This window comes from Acanthochromis polyacanthus, chromosome 2 (genome assembly GCF_021347895.1).
Source record: "Acanthochromis polyacanthus isolate Apoly-LR-REF ecotype Palm Island chromosome 2, KAUST_Apoly_ChrSc, whole genome shotgun sequence".
In the NCBI taxonomy this organism is placed as follows: Eukaryota; Metazoa; Chordata; class Actinopteri; family Pomacentridae; genus Acanthochromis; species Acanthochromis polyacanthus.
Window position 1 is genome coordinate 30,879,358 of NC_067114.1, and position 16,742 is coordinate 30,896,099.

At 41.9% G+C, this 16,742-nt stretch overlaps 2 protein-coding genes and 1 long non-coding RNA gene across 5 annotated transcripts in view; 2 read left to right on the forward strand and 1 right to left on the reverse strand.

The window, feature by feature from the left end:
- On the forward strand, window positions 1-11,334 carry LOC110952424 (extracellular serine/threonine protein kinase FAM20C-like). Its single transcript, XM_051942164.1, has 10 exons — window positions 1-533; window positions 1,241-1,419; window positions 4,728-4,806; window positions 4,923-5,015; window positions 5,239-5,354; window positions 5,428-5,608; window positions 7,871-7,980; window positions 9,728-9,809; window positions 9,925-9,984; window positions 10,434-11,334. The coding sequence occupies exons 1-10, from the start codon at window positions 1-3 to the stop codon at window positions 10,684-10,686; spliced, it is 1,686 nt and encodes a 561-aa protein (XP_051798124.1). The 3' UTR covers window positions 10,687-11,334.
- Window positions 10,189-11,952, reverse strand: LOC127532114 (uncharacterized). Its single transcript, XR_007939373.1, has 2 exons — window positions 11,839-11,952; window positions 10,189-10,613 (listed from the first exon to the last, which is right to left on the reverse strand). It is a non-coding gene; the product is annotated as an uncharacterized LOC127532114 (long non-coding RNA).
- The window catches only part of sp100.1 (SP110 nuclear antigen, tandem duplicate 1), a 25,288-nt gene continuing 20,481 nt past the window's right edge, over window positions 11,936-16,742 (forward strand). Inside the window, exons 1-9 of one of the 3 annotated variants that reach the window (XM_051942139.1) lie at window positions 11,936-12,227; window positions 14,533-14,707; window positions 15,007-15,249; window positions 15,602-15,721; window positions 15,812-15,942; window positions 16,044-16,088; window positions 16,178-16,232; window positions 16,322-16,447; window positions 16,558-16,697. In XM_051942139.1, the coding sequence (XP_051798099.1) occupies window positions 12,093-12,227; window positions 14,533-14,707; window positions 15,007-15,249; window positions 15,602-15,721; window positions 15,812-15,942; window positions 16,044-16,088; window positions 16,178-16,232; window positions 16,322-16,447; window positions 16,558-16,697 (1,170 nt within the window). In that variant the 5' untranslated portion in view covers window positions 11,936-12,092. Of the gene's footprint in view, window positions 12,228-14,532; window positions 14,708-14,736; window positions 14,894-15,006; window positions 15,250-15,601; window positions 15,722-15,811; window positions 15,943-16,043; window positions 16,089-16,177; window positions 16,233-16,321; window positions 16,448-16,557; window positions 16,698-16,742 lie in introns of those variants that run through there. The other 2 variants (XM_051942131.1, XM_051942145.1) reach the window with 2 other exon arrangements.

Below are 16,742 nucleotides of genomic sequence, written 5' to 3' on the forward strand. Positions count from 1 at the left end.
ATGGTGAGACGGAACCTGGGTCCGTCCACTCGCTCCATCTATCTGGGTCTGGCATGTCTGTCCCTCACTCTACATCTCCTCCTGGCAGTCTTCTGCCTCTCAGTCCTCCAGACCACCTGTGTCCTTCCCACCTCCTCCTCTTCCTCCATTCCAAGAACAGATAGTCGTCACAGTGAGTCCGTCTCCCACTCCACCTCTTCATCTACTGCCTCTTTTTCCGATAAGCTGCCAGAGAGAACCCAGAATAAAGAGCACCGCGGTCTGACTGCCAACACGTTACATCACGAAGCTGAAGACTCGCTCAGGGAGGTCACTGAGAAGGCCAAGGAACCGACTGGAGCTAGAAAAGCGATTCAAAAAGTCAAGGGTGAGTCTAAACTGGAGGCGTTGTTTGAGCATCCGCTGTACAACCTGCCGGGCCCAGAGCTGCAGACGGATGATTGGCTGCTGAGGCTAAAGAACGATGAAGATATAAAGAATGCAGAGAGCGAGGAAGAGGAGGGTGAAGACGCCATCACCAGTGACAGTCAGTGGTACGTGAAACTAAGTAGTTAATAAACTACTAACAAAGAAAACTAGTTCAGTTTCTGTTGAAGAAAATGAAGGCTTCTATCACATCAGCATGTCCATATAGTGTCTTTGGAGGACAAATCAGTAGATAAATGAGGAAATTAGCACCATGGATGAACATTTCTACCTGGAAACCACAGTTCACCAGTGACAGAAAGCCCTGCTGCTTATTATTTAGTTTCTGATTCAGACATGTTTTTTTAATTATTCCAGCACCATGTCTTTCCATTATGTAGCGTAGAGTAGTTTTATAGTGTAGCGAGAACTTTAAATAGACTCAAGGTTGATTCGAATTGGTTCCTGAAAGATTAGCTCTTTGAGAGTCTGAGGAGTTTTTAGAGGTTTTCAGCTCCATACTGTACTGGTGTCTAACCACAGCCTTACAGAACCACCAGTGTGGCTGCAGGGTGGTCTCAGAATAGACCCTGGTACTCCATAGCCACACATTTTAATGCCTGTAAATAACTCTGGTATTTCCAGTATTTCTATTATCGCCTAGCCTTGGTGTTGGTGGTGATTAGTTCTACCATATAAATGTAATGAAACAAAGTTAATTTAATGCTGTTCTGATGCTTATGTTGTGTTTTACTGAAAGCTGCCCTATTTCAGTTTTGATTATAACTGGACATATCTTACTATCACTGTATAACTGCCACATCCTCTTCTGAAGGAAGAGTGCCAGCGAGGAGGAAGGCTACGATGAAATGCATTGGACCGGCGACGTGGAGACACACCCTTCCTGGCTGCGCTTCCACCTGGGCATCTCTCGCTGGGAACTGTACAACAGGAAAGACCCCAACCTGGCTCAGCTGACACACGATCTGGCAACGCAGCGCATCCTGGGGGCTGGTGAGCAGATCAGGAGCTAACAGGGAGGAGCTAACAGGGCTAACAGGTGGAGCTAACAGGAAGGAGCTAACATAGCTAACAGGTGGAGCTAACAGGGCTAACAGGTGGAGCTAACAGGAAGGAGCTAACACAGCTAACAGGTGGAGCTAACAGGGCTAACAGGTGGAGCTAACAGGGAAAAGCTAATAGGGCTAACAGGTGGAGCTAACAGGGCTAACAGGTGAAGCTACCAGGGAAAAGCTAATAGGGCTAACAGAGCAGAGCTAACAAGGAGGAGCTAACAGGGCTAACAGGTGGAGCTAACAGGAAGGAGCTAACAGAGCTAACAGGTGGAGCTAACAGGGCTAACAGGTGGAGCTAACAGAAAGGAGCTAACAGAGCTAACAGGTGGAGCTAACAGGGCTAACAGGTGGAGCTAACAGGGAGGAGCTAATAGGGCTAACAGGTGGAGCTAGCAGGGAAAAGCTAATAGGGCTAACAGAACAGAGCTAACAAGGAGGAGCTAACAGAGCTAACAAAGTGGAGCTAACAGGGAGGAGCTAACAGGGCTAACAGGGTGGAGCTAACAAGGAGGAGCTAACAGAGCTAACAGGGTGGAGCTAACAAGGAGAAGCTAACAGGGCTAACAGAGAGGAGCTAACAGGGCTAACAGGGAGGAGCTAACAGGCAGGAGCTAACAGGACTAACAGGACTAACAGGGTGGAGCTAACAAGGAGGAGCTAACATTTAGGAGCTAACAGTGAGGAGCTAACAGTTATGAGCTAACAGGACAGAGGGGAGGGAGAGGGAAAGATACCAGAAACACAGCAGAGATTAGAGGAAAGTGAACAAGATTTAACAGTAATTTCTCTGTTCTCATTTTACTAGTTTTTATCTGGAAACATTCTGTATTGTCTTTCGCTGTAACAAAAGGTCTCCAGCAGTAGGATTCTTTTTACTGCTAAAATCTACATCATTCTGTATTCTGTGTCTCATCCAGGATTACTGAAAAGGTCCTTTAGAGAGCTGCACTGCTGAGACTGAGCTCTGAAACTGACCTGATTGTGACCCCAATCATCCTTGTTGTGCTCAGATTTTAATTACAGACATTCAGATTCCCCCTGGGACGTCCCAACCACATTGTGTTCTCATTTTAACTCCAAAACATTCATACAAACATGTTGGTCTGTGTAGGAGCCAGAGGCAGGACAGGATATTCACTGAAGTTTTCACTCAGTGAAAATAACAAACTGTGCCAGAGCTCATATTTAGAGGAGGGAACTCATCCACACATACAGAACTGAATGATATTAGATTTTTATAGACTCAGACTGATCTATGCAGATCACATTTACCCAGAATGAAAGATCAAATCCAGGAGGATCCAGCAGACTGTTCACAACCACTAACCCTTTTGGTCACAAAGTGCAAAGAAGGTGGAAAGCAAACAATAAGAATTATAAAGTGATTTCTGGGAGCTGACAGACACCAAGGCCTCCAGGTAGCAGTGAGATGTCATTATTATTCTGAACAGCAGGAAAACACGGAGACGCTCAGAAAATAACTTCACATTCAGACACTGGAACATCTCAAAGTTACAGTCTTCTGTAGTAAGGTCATGAATATAATCCTCCCACAAACGGGTAATATCTCACCCTCAGCGCGCACACACACACACACACACACACACACACACACACACACACACACACACACACACACACACACACACACACACACTGGTGTCCACAGCCACCATATGCCAGAAAACAAACTGCTCATCTTGTGTCTGCTTCACGCTGCAGGATGAATAATGGATGAATGATGTGTTGAGGTTTGTGTTCTACGGAGCAGATTAAGCTCTAATCTCAGCTACAGGCTCATTATTTCATGCTTTTTTACATCTTTAACATGCACCACCCATCATTCTGTACATTTTTAAAGGTGTAGATTTGGGTAAAATGTCCTTTTAATTGGAGTTATGAGCAGGAACTATGAATAAATATGAAAGGATTTAGTTCAGACCTCAGAACAGATGCGCTTTGATAAATTTTCGTGAAAGCAGCAAATCAAAGCTGTTTCTTTCAGTCTGGTTTTGAACTTGAAAGTGAACGAGCTTTGATTCTCTTCATTCACATCCCAGCTGTCTGATGACAGGAAAACACAAAACTGCCCATTATACTAACATGACAGGAGGTAAAATTAGTTATAATGATTTATAAAACTCTAATGATATGATCTGTTAATCAGCAGCAGGTGTAAAATCCTTCAGGTAGAATTCATAGATTTACATCAGTTCTGGATAAAAGAAATTATGCAGACAAACATTTAAAACGCTCTCCTTTAAACCCACACAGTGTTTTTCATAAAGTCTTCCATGCAGCTCTTTCTGCAGTCTTGGGGAAAATGGAGGTTTCTGTAGTGATTTAACTACTTACGCCACCATGTGGAGGAACAGGTGTACTGCAGTATGATGAATACATAACTAATGCAGTACTCACAGTCAGAGTACACATCTCTACTGCATTTAAAGGTTATACTAAAGTACAGGACAGAAATATATATAAATAAATATACTCATTTTAAGGTACTTGTGTTTCACTATTTTTAGTGTATGCTACTTTATACTTCTGCTGCATGTCAGAGGGAAATATTGTGTTTTTTTAAATTCAACTTTAGTTACATTTAAGATGAATATTTCACAAATAAAAATGAGAATCTGTTAAAATTAACCACTTACAGATTAAACCTGTGGTGTTACAGCCTTTCTGGCTTCATACAAAAAACAATGTATAGTCAGTTTGATAGTTCCATTAAATATTGATTTTTCTGATTATCCAACGTCTCATTAACAAAAATCAAAGATTAGGGAAAAAATCCTAAAACTGAAGACATATTTGTGTATCAGAACTTTGTTTTTTTCTCCCGTTAATAATGTGATTCTCCCTCAGATTGATGTGTTTTCTCTGAAGATAAAACTGGATGTAAAATAGTTCAAAGCAGCTCCATTTGCTCCACCTACAACCATGACAAGCTGCTGACACACTCATTATTTATTAGTAGTATTAATGATCTATGAGGGCAAATACATGTCAGAGGACCAAACCAGGACTTTCATTTCAAATACTTTCTGCTGCTAATACTTTTATCATTTTACTGAAGCAGGACCTTTACAGTGACGTACTGATATTTTTATTTCAGTAAAGGATCTGAATACTTCTTCCACTAAACGTGTTGTAATGTGTCATATTTCAGTTTATGAAAATCATAAAGAGTGAGTGTGTAACCAGTAAATTTGTCTGCAGTCTCTATATTGACTCTGTTTCTAGTCCAGAAGACGGGGGGAACCCAGCTGAAGCTGCTCATGTCGTTCCCAGACCATGGACAGGCTCTGCTCAAACCCATGAGGTAACTCTGCTCTCCTAACCCTGAAAACATTCAGTCACTGTGCTGACGGTAAACTATAAAAAGCGCTCTCATATTTCATTAACAAGCCAGTTTGTGTGCATGTTTGTGTTGCACAGACAATCCAGAGACACAGAGACGGACGTGAACCTCTTCTACTTCTCAGACTTTGAGAGACACAATGCAGAGATCGCTGCCTTCCACCTGGACAGGTATGGACGGACGGACTGCTTACCAACAGGGGGACTCATATGGGACTAAATAATCTGTAGAAACTGGAGGTGTTCAGGCACACTGACAGAACAGAGGTCAGACTGTGGCTGCAGCTTCCAGTCTAATGGTGCAGATGTCTTCAGCATGAATAAACTTGTTCTTGGTGTTTGTAGCTTTATTTTTGTGTATTTTTGTTTATTTGTTTGCCTGTTTCCGTGGCAGGTTGCTGGGGTTTAACCGGATCCCTCCGGTGGTCGGTCGACTCATCAACGTTAGCGCAGACGTCAGGGAGAAAACCACCGACCACAAGGTGTCCCGGACCTTCTTCACTTCTCCTGGTACGTGTGAGGACTTGTACACTCATCAAGACTAAATCTACCTCTGTTAAAATCTGTCTCTGACCTCCTCCAGCTGGGAATGTGTGTTTCTACGGCCAGTGTGAATACTACTGCTCCACTGAGCATCCAGTCTGCGGTCGGCCTCACCTGCTGGAGGTCTCTCTGGCTGCGATGCTCCCTGACCTCAGCCTGGCTCCTCGCAGGTCCTGGAGGTCTCCGTGGAGGAGGTCCTACAGCCGCACCAAGCTGGCTCAGTGGGTACACCATTTAGATGTAGAACAGCTCAATATGTTCAGTAGAAACTCCCAGTTTTTAAGAGGAATTAATACTAACTTTATGCTATATTATCATCAGTTGAACAGCATTAAGCTTTACAGTCAGATTGGAGGAGATCTAGGAGGGAGTCTGAACCCAGTTTGAACCACTGCTCCATAAAATATTAAAAACAGGGAATAATACAACCTCATTTCCTCCATAAATACTGCCTGGTACAATCAATACTCCAGCAGCCATGGGCAGAATATCAGAAACAAGTCTTTCTTGTTTTATTTTGAAGTATTTGAGCTCTATTGGCTCCGACTGCCTCTGGTGGAGCTTTTAATGGGATGTTTGCAGAATCCTGAGTGTTTACTGACCTCCAGTGGTGTGAAGGAGGAACTGCAGCACAGCATTAAGTGGAGAGAGAAATGATGGAGGTGGAGGAGGGCAGAGGTGGAGCAGGTGTATGAGATAAATCACAGAATAAAGTAAGATAAAATAAAAGACTAAACTCTGGACACAAACTGCAGCCTGTTGGAAGACAATGTGTCTGTTTTTAAGATGATGAGGAGATTTATTTTTGCAGTCAGATTTAGATATGATTATATGAAGCTACAATGAACATTAGCTCAGCCTTCAGGTTTCTCCTGCTTTCCTGTTCTTTTTAAAGATGATTAATTACATTCTGCACAGTTTGTCTAAATCACTGTCCAGTGTGTTGGTCCAGAGATCTACAGAATTACAACTGACAGGATTTCGTGTTTCAAAAATCTCACATTGTGCAGATGTTTTGTGACTTTTTCTGTTTTATTCTGATTCTTATGTATGTGCATGTGGCTCCAGTTTGAGCTCATTTGAACTTCCAGACTGAATCTTTGATTGCACTAAAACAAAAGATGCAGAATTCTCACTCTACTTAATTATAAACTTCAGTCAAACTCCTCCATCTACATAAATTACAGTCAAGTGACAACAAAAGCACAAAAAACTTCAAAAATCTGTGACTAAGAGCAGCACTGTCCACCACAGAGCACGGTAAACGACGTAAAACACAAACGTATGAATAAACGTGGTGCCATTGTTCCAGGTATCAGATCAGACACCCGTAAACAGATAAGGTTCCTGTAAAAACAGGATAAAAAGATGAGACGTGCAACAGTGCTTCTGTCCTGTTCAGCCTCGCTCAGCAGAGTGTTTAATACTCATTATGACAAATAAAATCATTCTTTTCCATTACATTCTACATTCGTTTCGTTGATGTTCAATATTACTTCACTCACAATCACAAATCAAAGATACTGACACACTGACCAGCCTAAACTGCATCAACAGAGATATCAGTACTTCAAATACTGCATTTTTCAGCCATTCAGTTCTCAAACTGAGTCAAAAGTTAGCTTTAGTTTCAATACTAATTAAAATAAAACATTTTTACAAATGTACACAGTTCAGGATCTTAAATTAATCCCTTTTTAACCTCACTGATAAGTGAAACATACACAAAGAAATCATTACGAGTGAGCTAAAATAAAGCATGAGCTGAAGAGCGACAGCCATTATTAATAATTAATGTGTCTTAACTGTAAAGATGCACTTGAACACAAACAAATTACTTTTTCCAATTGTGGTACAAAGTTCAACCATAAATGAGTGCTGGAGCCAAACACTTAACTAACTAGCTTTCTACCTCGAAGTAAAAGACAGGCGCCATTCGGCGATAAAACGAAAGTAAACAAAAGAAATTAAGAATCAATACTCAACCCGTTCATAAGTTCAGGTGATCAAACTACCTTCCCACCATTTTGTACAACATTTTCGGAGTTCAGTGGCATTTCTGTACATATTCAAACCATACTAACCTGTAAAAACAGGATAAAAAGATGAGACGTGCAACAGTTCTGTCCTGGTCAGCCTCGCTCAGCAGAGTGAGGAAGTCCGCAGCAAGAGAGTCTGTAGCGAGAAGCACGTCACACTGCGTCCTGCTGGCCAAACTGAGGTATCCAGCAAAAACTCCACTGAATTAAAACAGTTGTCACATTTATACATTCACAGTCCCAAGAACTAAGATTATTGTTTCTTTTTCCTCACGGGAAATATTTCCACAGTTTCAAAACAACCAAACAAACACAAAACGTGACGACATATTTTGTGTCCGTCACACCATCGTTGCATCAACAGTAAAAACAGCGTTAACAGTGAGGTTCACATCTGTTTCCTACTATTTTATTTGACTGTGAGTCACTGTTCTGTTGTTCCAGGTGGGAAAAGAATCCGGACTACTGTGACTCTGTGAAACAAACGCCTCCTTACAGCCGAGGAACCCGACTGGTGGACCTCATAGACATGGCTGTGCTGGACTTCCTCATGAGTCAGTAATGGTTTAACGTTCAGTCACTGGTTTAACGTTCAGTCACTGGTTTAACGCTCAGTCACTGGTTTAATGCTCAGTCACTGGTTTAACGCTCAGTCACTGGTTTAATGCTCAGTCACTGGTTTAATGCTCAGTCACTGGTTTAATGCTCGGTAACTGGTTTAATGCTCAGTCACTGGTTTAATGCTCGGTAACTGGTTTAATGCTCAGTCACTGGTTTAATGCTCAGTCACTGGTTTAATGCTCGGTCACTGGTTTAATGCTCGGTAACTGGTTTAATGCTCGGTAACTGGTTTAATGCTCAGTCACTGGTTTAATGCTCGGTAACTGGTTTAATGCTCAGTCACTGGTTTAATGCTCGGTAACTGGTTTAATGCTCGGTAACTGGTTTAATGCTCGGTCACTGGTTTAATGCTCGGTAACTGGTTTAATGCTCAGTCACTGGTTTAATGCTCGGTAACTGGTTTAATGCTCAGTCACTGGTTTAATGCTCAGTCACTGGTTTAATGCTCGGTAACTGGTTTAATGCTCGGTAACTGGTTTAATGCTCAGTCACTGGTTTAATGCTCAGTCACTGGTTTAATGTTCGGTAACTGGTTTAATGCTCGGTAACTGGTTTAATGCTCAGTCACTGGTTTAATGCTCAGTCACTGGTTTAATGCTCGGTAACTGGTTTAATGCTCAGTCACTGGTTTAATGCTCAGTCACTGGTTTAATGCTCGGTAACTGGTTTAATGCTCGGTAACTGGTTTAATGCTCAGTCACTGGTTTAATGCTCAGTCACTGGTTTAATGCTCGGTAACTGGTTTAATGCTCAGTCACTGGTTTAATGCTCGGTAACTGGTTTAATGCTCAGTCACTGGTTTAATGCTCGGTAACTGGTTTAATGCTCGGTAACTGGTTTAATGCTCGGTAACTGGTTTAATGCTCAGTCACTGGTTTAATGCTCGGTAACTGGTTTAATGCTCGGTAACTGGTTTAATGCTCAGTCACTGGTTTAATGCTCAGTCACTGGTTTAATGCTCAGTCACTGGTTTAATGCTCGGTAACTGGTTTAATGCTCAGTCACTGGTTTAATGCTCAGTCACTGGTTTAATGCTCGGTAACTGGTTTAATGCTCGGTAACTGGTTTAATGCTCAGTCACTGGTTTAATGCTCAGTCACTGGTTTAATGCTCGGTAACTGGTTTAATGCTCGGTAACTGGTTTAATGCTCAGTCACTGGTTTAATGCTCGGTAACTGGTTTAATGCTCGGTAACTGGTTTAATGCTCAGTCACTGGTTTAATGCTCAGTCACTGGTTTAATGCTCGGTAACTGGTTTAATGCTCAGTCACTGGTTTAATGCTCGGTAACTGGTTTAATGCTCGGTAACTGGTTTAATGCTCAGTCACTGGTTTAATGCTCAGTCACTGGTTTAATGCTCGGTAACTGGTTTAATGCTCAGTCACTGTGTGTCTTCTTTAAGAACAGAGCAGCACCACTTACACATGGTTGTTGTCGTCTTCACTGTTGCACACATTTTATCTCATTTTAAAGCCTTCCCACATGATGATGCTGCCACCGCCATGCTTTATGATGAGGATGTTCAGTCTGACTGGATTAAAACAAAGATACGCAGACACACAACAACATTTCAACAACTTATAATAAAATAATCATCTCCCATTTAGATCAGCTCGTTAGCTAAAATCCATGATTTCCTGTTATAGTTTAATATTTCTGAGTTTGTTTTATTATTCAAAGGCAACATGGACAGACATCACTATGAGACATTTGAGAAGTTTGGTAATGAGACATTTCTGCTGCACCTGGACAACGGACGGGCGTGAGTACCGGACATCTTTCATTTCAGAACTCTGTTGTTACTGTCAGTCATTTGGAGAAGACCTTACTGTTGGGGTTTTGTTGAAAACTAAAGTATTGCTGGTGATATTTTGCAGGTTTGGGCGTCACTCTCAGGATGAGCCGTCTATTCTTGCTCCTTTGCAGCAGTGTTGCAGGTAAAATAAGGAAAACTCAGACTGACTCCTTCATTAGAGTCATTCCAGAGTGAATCAAACAGCACAGTGGAGTAGAAATGATTCATCTACAAATTTAAGTGGATAACAGGAAAGAATCCAGAGAAGATTCTGATATTTAGACACTTTAATCAATGTTGGTGGAATGTTTCTGCTTGTTCCTTATTCTGTTAAACGTCTGCTTCTGTCCTGCTTTGATATTAAAGTTGTTTTTTTTTTTTTTTGCAAATTCTTGTCAAAAAAGCAAAATTATACTGACCATGACTTAATGTATGGAAACAACAAAACGGTGAAACATCCACGGGAGTGAACACTTTTATAGTCACTGTATACCTAAAGAACCCAGACAGAAATGTGGTGTCTCATGTCTTTCTGTTATTATTTTTTTAATTAAACCCGTTGCCTTCCCTCCTGTCCACCGACCTCTACAGGATCCGGCGCTCCACCCTCCTCCGGCTGCGTCTCCTGGCCCTCCCTGACTTCCGTCTGAGCGACGTCATGCGGGAATCGTTGGCTCGGGATCCTCTGGCAGATGCTGCTCCTCTCCTGTCAGAAGCTCACCTGTCTGCTCTGGACCGCCGCCTGGCAGCCGTCCTGCAGGTGGTGCACACCTGTGAGGAAAAACACTCAGATGTCATCTATGACGACTTGCAGAGATACGATCAGGACAGTTTGACTGACTGAAACACAAAACAATAACTTATACACTGTGTAGATATGAAGTACAGGTGTTTTATTTTGCTTTGAGTATTTTTGTAACTTAATCGTAAGTCTGAACATGAAATCCATCCATGACGGTAAACTGGTTCATGTCAAAGTGGAAATGAAGTGAGTTAAGTAAAAGTATAAAATGTAAAGTAAGGATTCAGCCTGTTCTGTAAATTCAGTGTTGAAAATAATAAAAAAGAGAAAGCTTCCAAGTTTAATGGGTACTGGTTAATTTAGGGCATGGATCAGGTTAAATACTGCAAAGGCATGAGCATGATTATAAAAGAAATAATTTCTTTATGACAATAAGACCAAGATAAAAGCAGCTGTAGAGGTTACATAGAGTTTATATATAAACAGCTTTAACAGCAGAAGATCACTTCATGGACTGCTCTGTCATCATTTAAAAGGAAACACGCTGCTTAAAGGGTTGATTAAAGCATCCAATTTTATTTTAGTCCACAGAAGCGATTATCCTCACGTCTCTCCATAATTCTACCTCCTCTGTGTTCTACATGAACCACGTCAGTCCTTTTAACCATCTGAAGTCATTTTAAAGAAGCAGATCAGCTCATTTATGTGAAAAATGCTGTTTTCCACATTAAAAAAGTGACTGGAATGTTGTTAACGCATCAAAATGACTTGATTTCGTTCCTTATTTTCATTGTTGATGACTCTAATGATTACTTTCTGGATCAATTAATTAGCTCCTCGGTTTGTAAAATCTCAGAAAATGGTGAAAAGCTTTGATCAGAACTTCTCAGAGCTCACAACCTAAAGAGATTCAGTTTAATGTCATAAAGAAATAATACAATTTTCTAAATTAAAAAGTTGGAAATAGAGATGTTTTTTTGTCCTAAAATTATTCAAACCAATCAATGGATGATCAAAAAGCTGCTGATTAATTGAACAGCTGATGAACTGATTGATTACTGACTGCATTTCTAGTATAATAATAAAACTGAGCTCTGAGTCTAAGTGCAAACATTTGTTTGGTCTCAGTCCTTCAGCTACAGAAACCTTAAAGCTCCACACACACTCCCTTCAGTTGTGACCACACACTTAAAGTTGTGTGTTCCTGCAGGTTTTCATAGAAGTGTTTCCCTCCATCCAGCAGAGCGAGCTCACCTTCTATCAGAGGATCACTTTCTGCTGCAACAGTCTGTGCGCGCTCCCGTGCCGCTCGTGCATGTGAGAGCCAAAGATGAGTTTCACTTTCCAAACATCACCGGAAGGAGGAACCGAGAGGTTAGTGGGAGTAGAAGAGGAAAAGCTGTGATCAGAGGAGGAAGAACATCCGCATGTTTATGTGACACCCGCTGTGCGCGGATTTTCTCTGCAGAACAGTGCGCTGAGACGCCGCTCTGAGCATCATAGGTCCGATGGAGTTTCCGGGAAACAAAGAGCTTCTGCAGTTTTTCCACCGTCATAAAACCGACTTATCCTGCATGGAGAACCCGCACACCTTCCTGACCAAGATCAGAGACTACGACCTGATCCCGGAGGACAGATACGAGGTAACGACCCGTCTGGTTGCATTTGTTGTCCTCCTTTCCTCATCCGGGGGTCCTGGTGGTCAGAAAGGAGCGCTGGGCTCAGAGCAGGAACTAAAACCTGGCATCACTGATGTCAAGTTTTATGAGGAGTGACTCTGGGCTGGTTTTCTGTAAAGTTGGTTGCTAATCTCATCAGTCAGGTTGCAGGTTGTTGGGCTTGTTTTCTGAAGTGTAGTCACTGATTGGGCTGTTCTGCTGCCTGGATGGAGGAGGATGAACAGGAGAGCTGAACATTCAGTCTCTTGTCACCAAACTGAGACCATACCCCACATTCTGATTGGCTGTCACCTGCTTTCCTTTGTAACAGAGGACTTCTACTCTGTGGCTTTGATGCTTTTACTTAAATATAAGATCAGAGTGCTTTCTCCTCCACCGGTGACCCTCTTACCAACCCTCGGGTTTTTAGAGTCCGAGCACTAATTCCTGTTTGTGAATTACTTCACCATTTTTTGAAACTCAACTTTGAAGGCCTAAAAATACTTGAAAACATTTGAAAATTTGCACACACATTGGCACTGGTGAAAAATCTGACATTTTTAGGTTTGCATAGGTGTGAGTAGGAATAAAGCAACAGCGATGTCTATTTACAGCACAGCACAACATTAGCATCATCTGGAGGTTTATTTCCAGCATCCAAGATGAGTTTTTTTGTCACTATTAATTCCTCATGAGAATATTTGTCCAGATGCAGAACTTTTCACTGTGTTCACCACTAACCCTTCCCAGTGATGTTTGGTTCTGTACAGCTACAACACTCTGATCTCCAGAACAGACCAGAGAACAAAACAATGAGCTGAAAGATGATTAAAGGATCCGGATCACCGTCTGGATCCTGGATTTTTTTGAAGATCTTCAAAAAAATCGTGGATCCAGACGGTGATCCGGATCACCAACAAAATCTAATCGATTGTTTCTTTTGCTCTTCCGGACATCCTGTAAAAATTTGGTGAAAATTCGTCCATGACTTTTTGAGTTATGCTGTTAACAGACAAACGGACACACACACACACACACACACACACACACACAGACAGATGGCATGGCGGAGGTCTGCGCTCTCCGAGTGCTTCTCTAGTTTTTATTGCTTTGGTCTTAAATCTGCAGATTTGCTGTTTTTCATTGTCATGTAAGGTTGTTCATGTAAAGTTAGCTCACAGAAGCACTGTCTGCTTTAAGCCTTATAGTTAGGGTTTTTTTTTTAACAAAATGTCCAATGTTTGTTGGTTTCACAGGTATGGATTTGTTTTTGTTTATTTAAGTATGTAAATATAAATATGTTGTTGACAGAAGAAGCACTTGGCCTCTTTGAAGCTGGAAAAGTGAATTGTTTCTTTTTTTACTTTTGAAGTAAAACATAGATTTGCATATTTATGCATTCTTAATTTGTTTAATTATAGAAAAGGAGATTTTAAGGATGTGTGTACCAATTACACCTTATCTGGAGCAAATCATATCAAACACGGGAGATGAATTCAGATTCACCAGCTGCTAACATTTACGTGCATTTAATTGTCTGTTAGACTCAGCAGTAGTGCTTAGTACCCTCGTAGCTCATCAAATGGCTGTGAACATAATTTACATCAATTCTTGTATTCCGGTGTTGCCGACTCTGCTGTTTGGTTTGGTAAATTAAGTGCGCCCCCCCAAGAGAAGAATTCACCAGCCGCCACTGTTCTCAGCAGAGCGGATGCAAACAGCGGATGCATTGAAAGCAGAGTCAGAGGAAACCTGTGCTAACGTGCTACAAAACCACAAAACCATAAAAGTGCAAAACTCCAAATCTCCAGGCCCACTGTGTCAAAGATCACTCCTAAATCAATAATTAACTCCATAACTGCTCTCCATTAGCACTGAAAATCTGAACTGTATGCATCAGTGTGTCTCCTGTAGAGCAGCATGGAACAGTTTTCAAAGAGAAAAGGGAATTCTGAAGTTCTTTTCTGTTCCTTCTCTTCACTCTAAACTGACTGATGGATAAAATGAGCTAAAGCTGACATTTTGTGTTTGTCACAGCTCCAAGTTTACTGAAAGTGAAACCTTTAATAAATATACTGCCAGATAAAACCACATGTTCAGCTCATTTAACCCTCAGTCCAGTGCAGAAATCCTGAATTTCTCAGTGATAATACTTTTAATGTAGATAAAGGAATGAGAGGTGAGTCAGGTGTAAACATGTACAGCTTCATGTGTCGTCATTAAGCTCATGTTAGCCTTCATCACATCATCCAACACTCATTCTCTCCTCTACTTTTCTTCTTGTGAGCAGAAGTTGCGGCGCATGAAGAGTAAAGAGAGCCTGAGGAGAGGCCTTTATGACACCCTGGACTGGTTGGAGAAGGAGCTGTCAGAGGACATCTCTGTCTTCTGGAGGTGTGTCTTCATGGAGCCCATCCTGCACTTTTATCCAACCCTGCAGCGGCTGCACAAGAGCCTCCTGGACGGTGAGGTGCTTTCTGGTCATCATGGTGTTCAGGATGGGGTTCTGTTTTCCTGTGAAAAGCACTCAGACATAGGGACATGTCGGCGAACGGGGAAGAGGTCGTCTTGGCTTTGGGGCCACGATCCCAGCCTGGAATAAGGCCAGTCCGCCCCAAAGATGCAAGCTGGTGCTTAAAAGAAGCAGACAGGTGACCAAAAACCATCACACAGGCGAAGCAAGGGCAGCAGAGTGTAAAAGTGTCTAAAAGTCATCCACCAATAAATGTGTGCTGATGTTTGCTGTGTCTTTGTTTAACTCCAGGGTCTTTCCATTTTGAATCACGGCTTCCTCAGAGAGTGGAAATGAAAGAGAGAGACGACGGGAAAAGGAAGAAACTTCCAGAAGATGAGCTGAAGCAGACAAACTCTGTGAAGAAGAAGAAGAAGAAACAGAGACGGAGGAGAAGGAGTGATGATGATGATGAAGATGGTGATGATGATGAGGAGCAGCCTGGTCCTTCATCCCAGATGAGTCTGAGGAAAAAAACTAAAAAAATAAGTTTCTGTAAGCCACCTCAAACTTATGTTTAATATGGATCTGTCCATCCTCTAGCTAAGTGGTATTAAATGACAGCATGGACGCAGCAGGTTGTAAATAATGTGGTATTCCCCAGTTTAAGCTAATGAACACAGATCATTTGTGTTTCAGTGTTTCTATTTCCTTAGTTTGAAGTTCAAAACATCCAGTGTCAGGAAAAGTTTGAGGAACAGGTCATGGTCACCTGCAGACTAGAATTAGAAAACGTAGCAGCTGTCCAAAGTTTAACAGGCTGGCTTTGTAATGTTTCTTTGTAAATGCATCACAAATGAAGAAGCAATCTAAAGAGTTTATGTTTTTTCTTATTTTAACTTTCCAGCTTCTCCGCTGAAGAAAGGAGAGAAGGGTGACATCTGGACGTGGCCTCTCTATCAGAGCCAGCTGCCTGTGACCTGTGGAAGCATGGAGGGAACGCTGCAGAGAGACAGACTGGCTCAAGGTGGAACACCCACTGAATGCGTCTGTGCAGTTAGTTTGCTCTGCAATCTGTCTAAATGTGATTGAGTCACTCATTCTCTGGATGTTTCAGGTGAGAAATGTATTTGGATCAAACAGTGGTTTACTCCGACTGAATTTGAGAAGTTTTCAGGGAAGGAGAGCTGTAAGAACTGGAAAGTGAGCATTCGATGTCGTGGCACCACCCTGGGGAAACTGATAGAGGTTTGTTGATCTTGGAAGCATGTCTTCCCATGCCTCAACACTTGCCGTGTTTTTATATCGCTTCACTGACAGTTTGCTGTAAAGATCTCCTCTCCTCACAGGAAGGTCACCTGAAAGCACCAAACTACCAAAGAAGAAGTAAAAAGGTACAAATAAAAACTTTCTCACTCAGCAGTGTTTCTTTTTTCTTCTTATTTATTCTGATCTGAACTATTTCCTTTTTTCCTCCTCCTAGGCCAAGAAATCCCTTTTTCCTTCCAGTTGTTCAAATGATAAAGAAATGGACACAGGTTCTGTGATATTCAGTATTAAATCCATTTATTTCTAATGCAGCAGTGACTGGGTTCTATTTCCTTTTCACAACATGTTCCTGCTGCAGATGAAGATGAAGAGATGGAGGATCAGACTGAGCAGCAGCCAGGAAGCAGCCAGGACAGCAGAAAGGTGTTAAAGGTTACCTGTGGATCTGCAGCTGGGACTTTACACATCAGACGATTTGCATCAGGTAACCATATCTCACAACTTAACAACAATGTGCATCTGTTATAACATTCAGCTTTATTTCTTCTGTTAGAGATGTGAGCTAAATTCAGAGCCTCCTGCTTCCTCCTCCAGGGACTTGTGGGAAGAGCATTCGCACCGAGACGAGCTGGTTGACTCCGATGGAATTCACCAAGGAAGCGTCCTGTCAGACAGACGCCAGCTGGAGGAAAGACATCAAGTGTGAAGGAGAAGCACTCAGTGCTCTCATAGAGGTGACTGCAGACCACTGACTGATCTACAGTCCTCAGCTCTGCATC

Bases quoted from the DNA above. Each gene is read 5' to 3' on its own strand.
- LOC110952424 (XM_051942164.1), top strand. From the start codon at position 1: ATGGTGAGACGGAACCTGGGTCCGTCCACTCGCTCCATCTATCTGGGT. The intron at 9,810-9,924 runs GTGAGTACCGGA...GATATTTTGCAG, and splicing joins CACCTGGACAACGGACGGGC to GTTTGGGCGTCACTCTCAGG. The intron at 9,985-10,433 runs GTAAAATAAGGA...CGACCTCTACAG, and splicing joins CCTTTGCAGCAGTGTTGCAG to GATCCGGCGCTCCACCCTCC.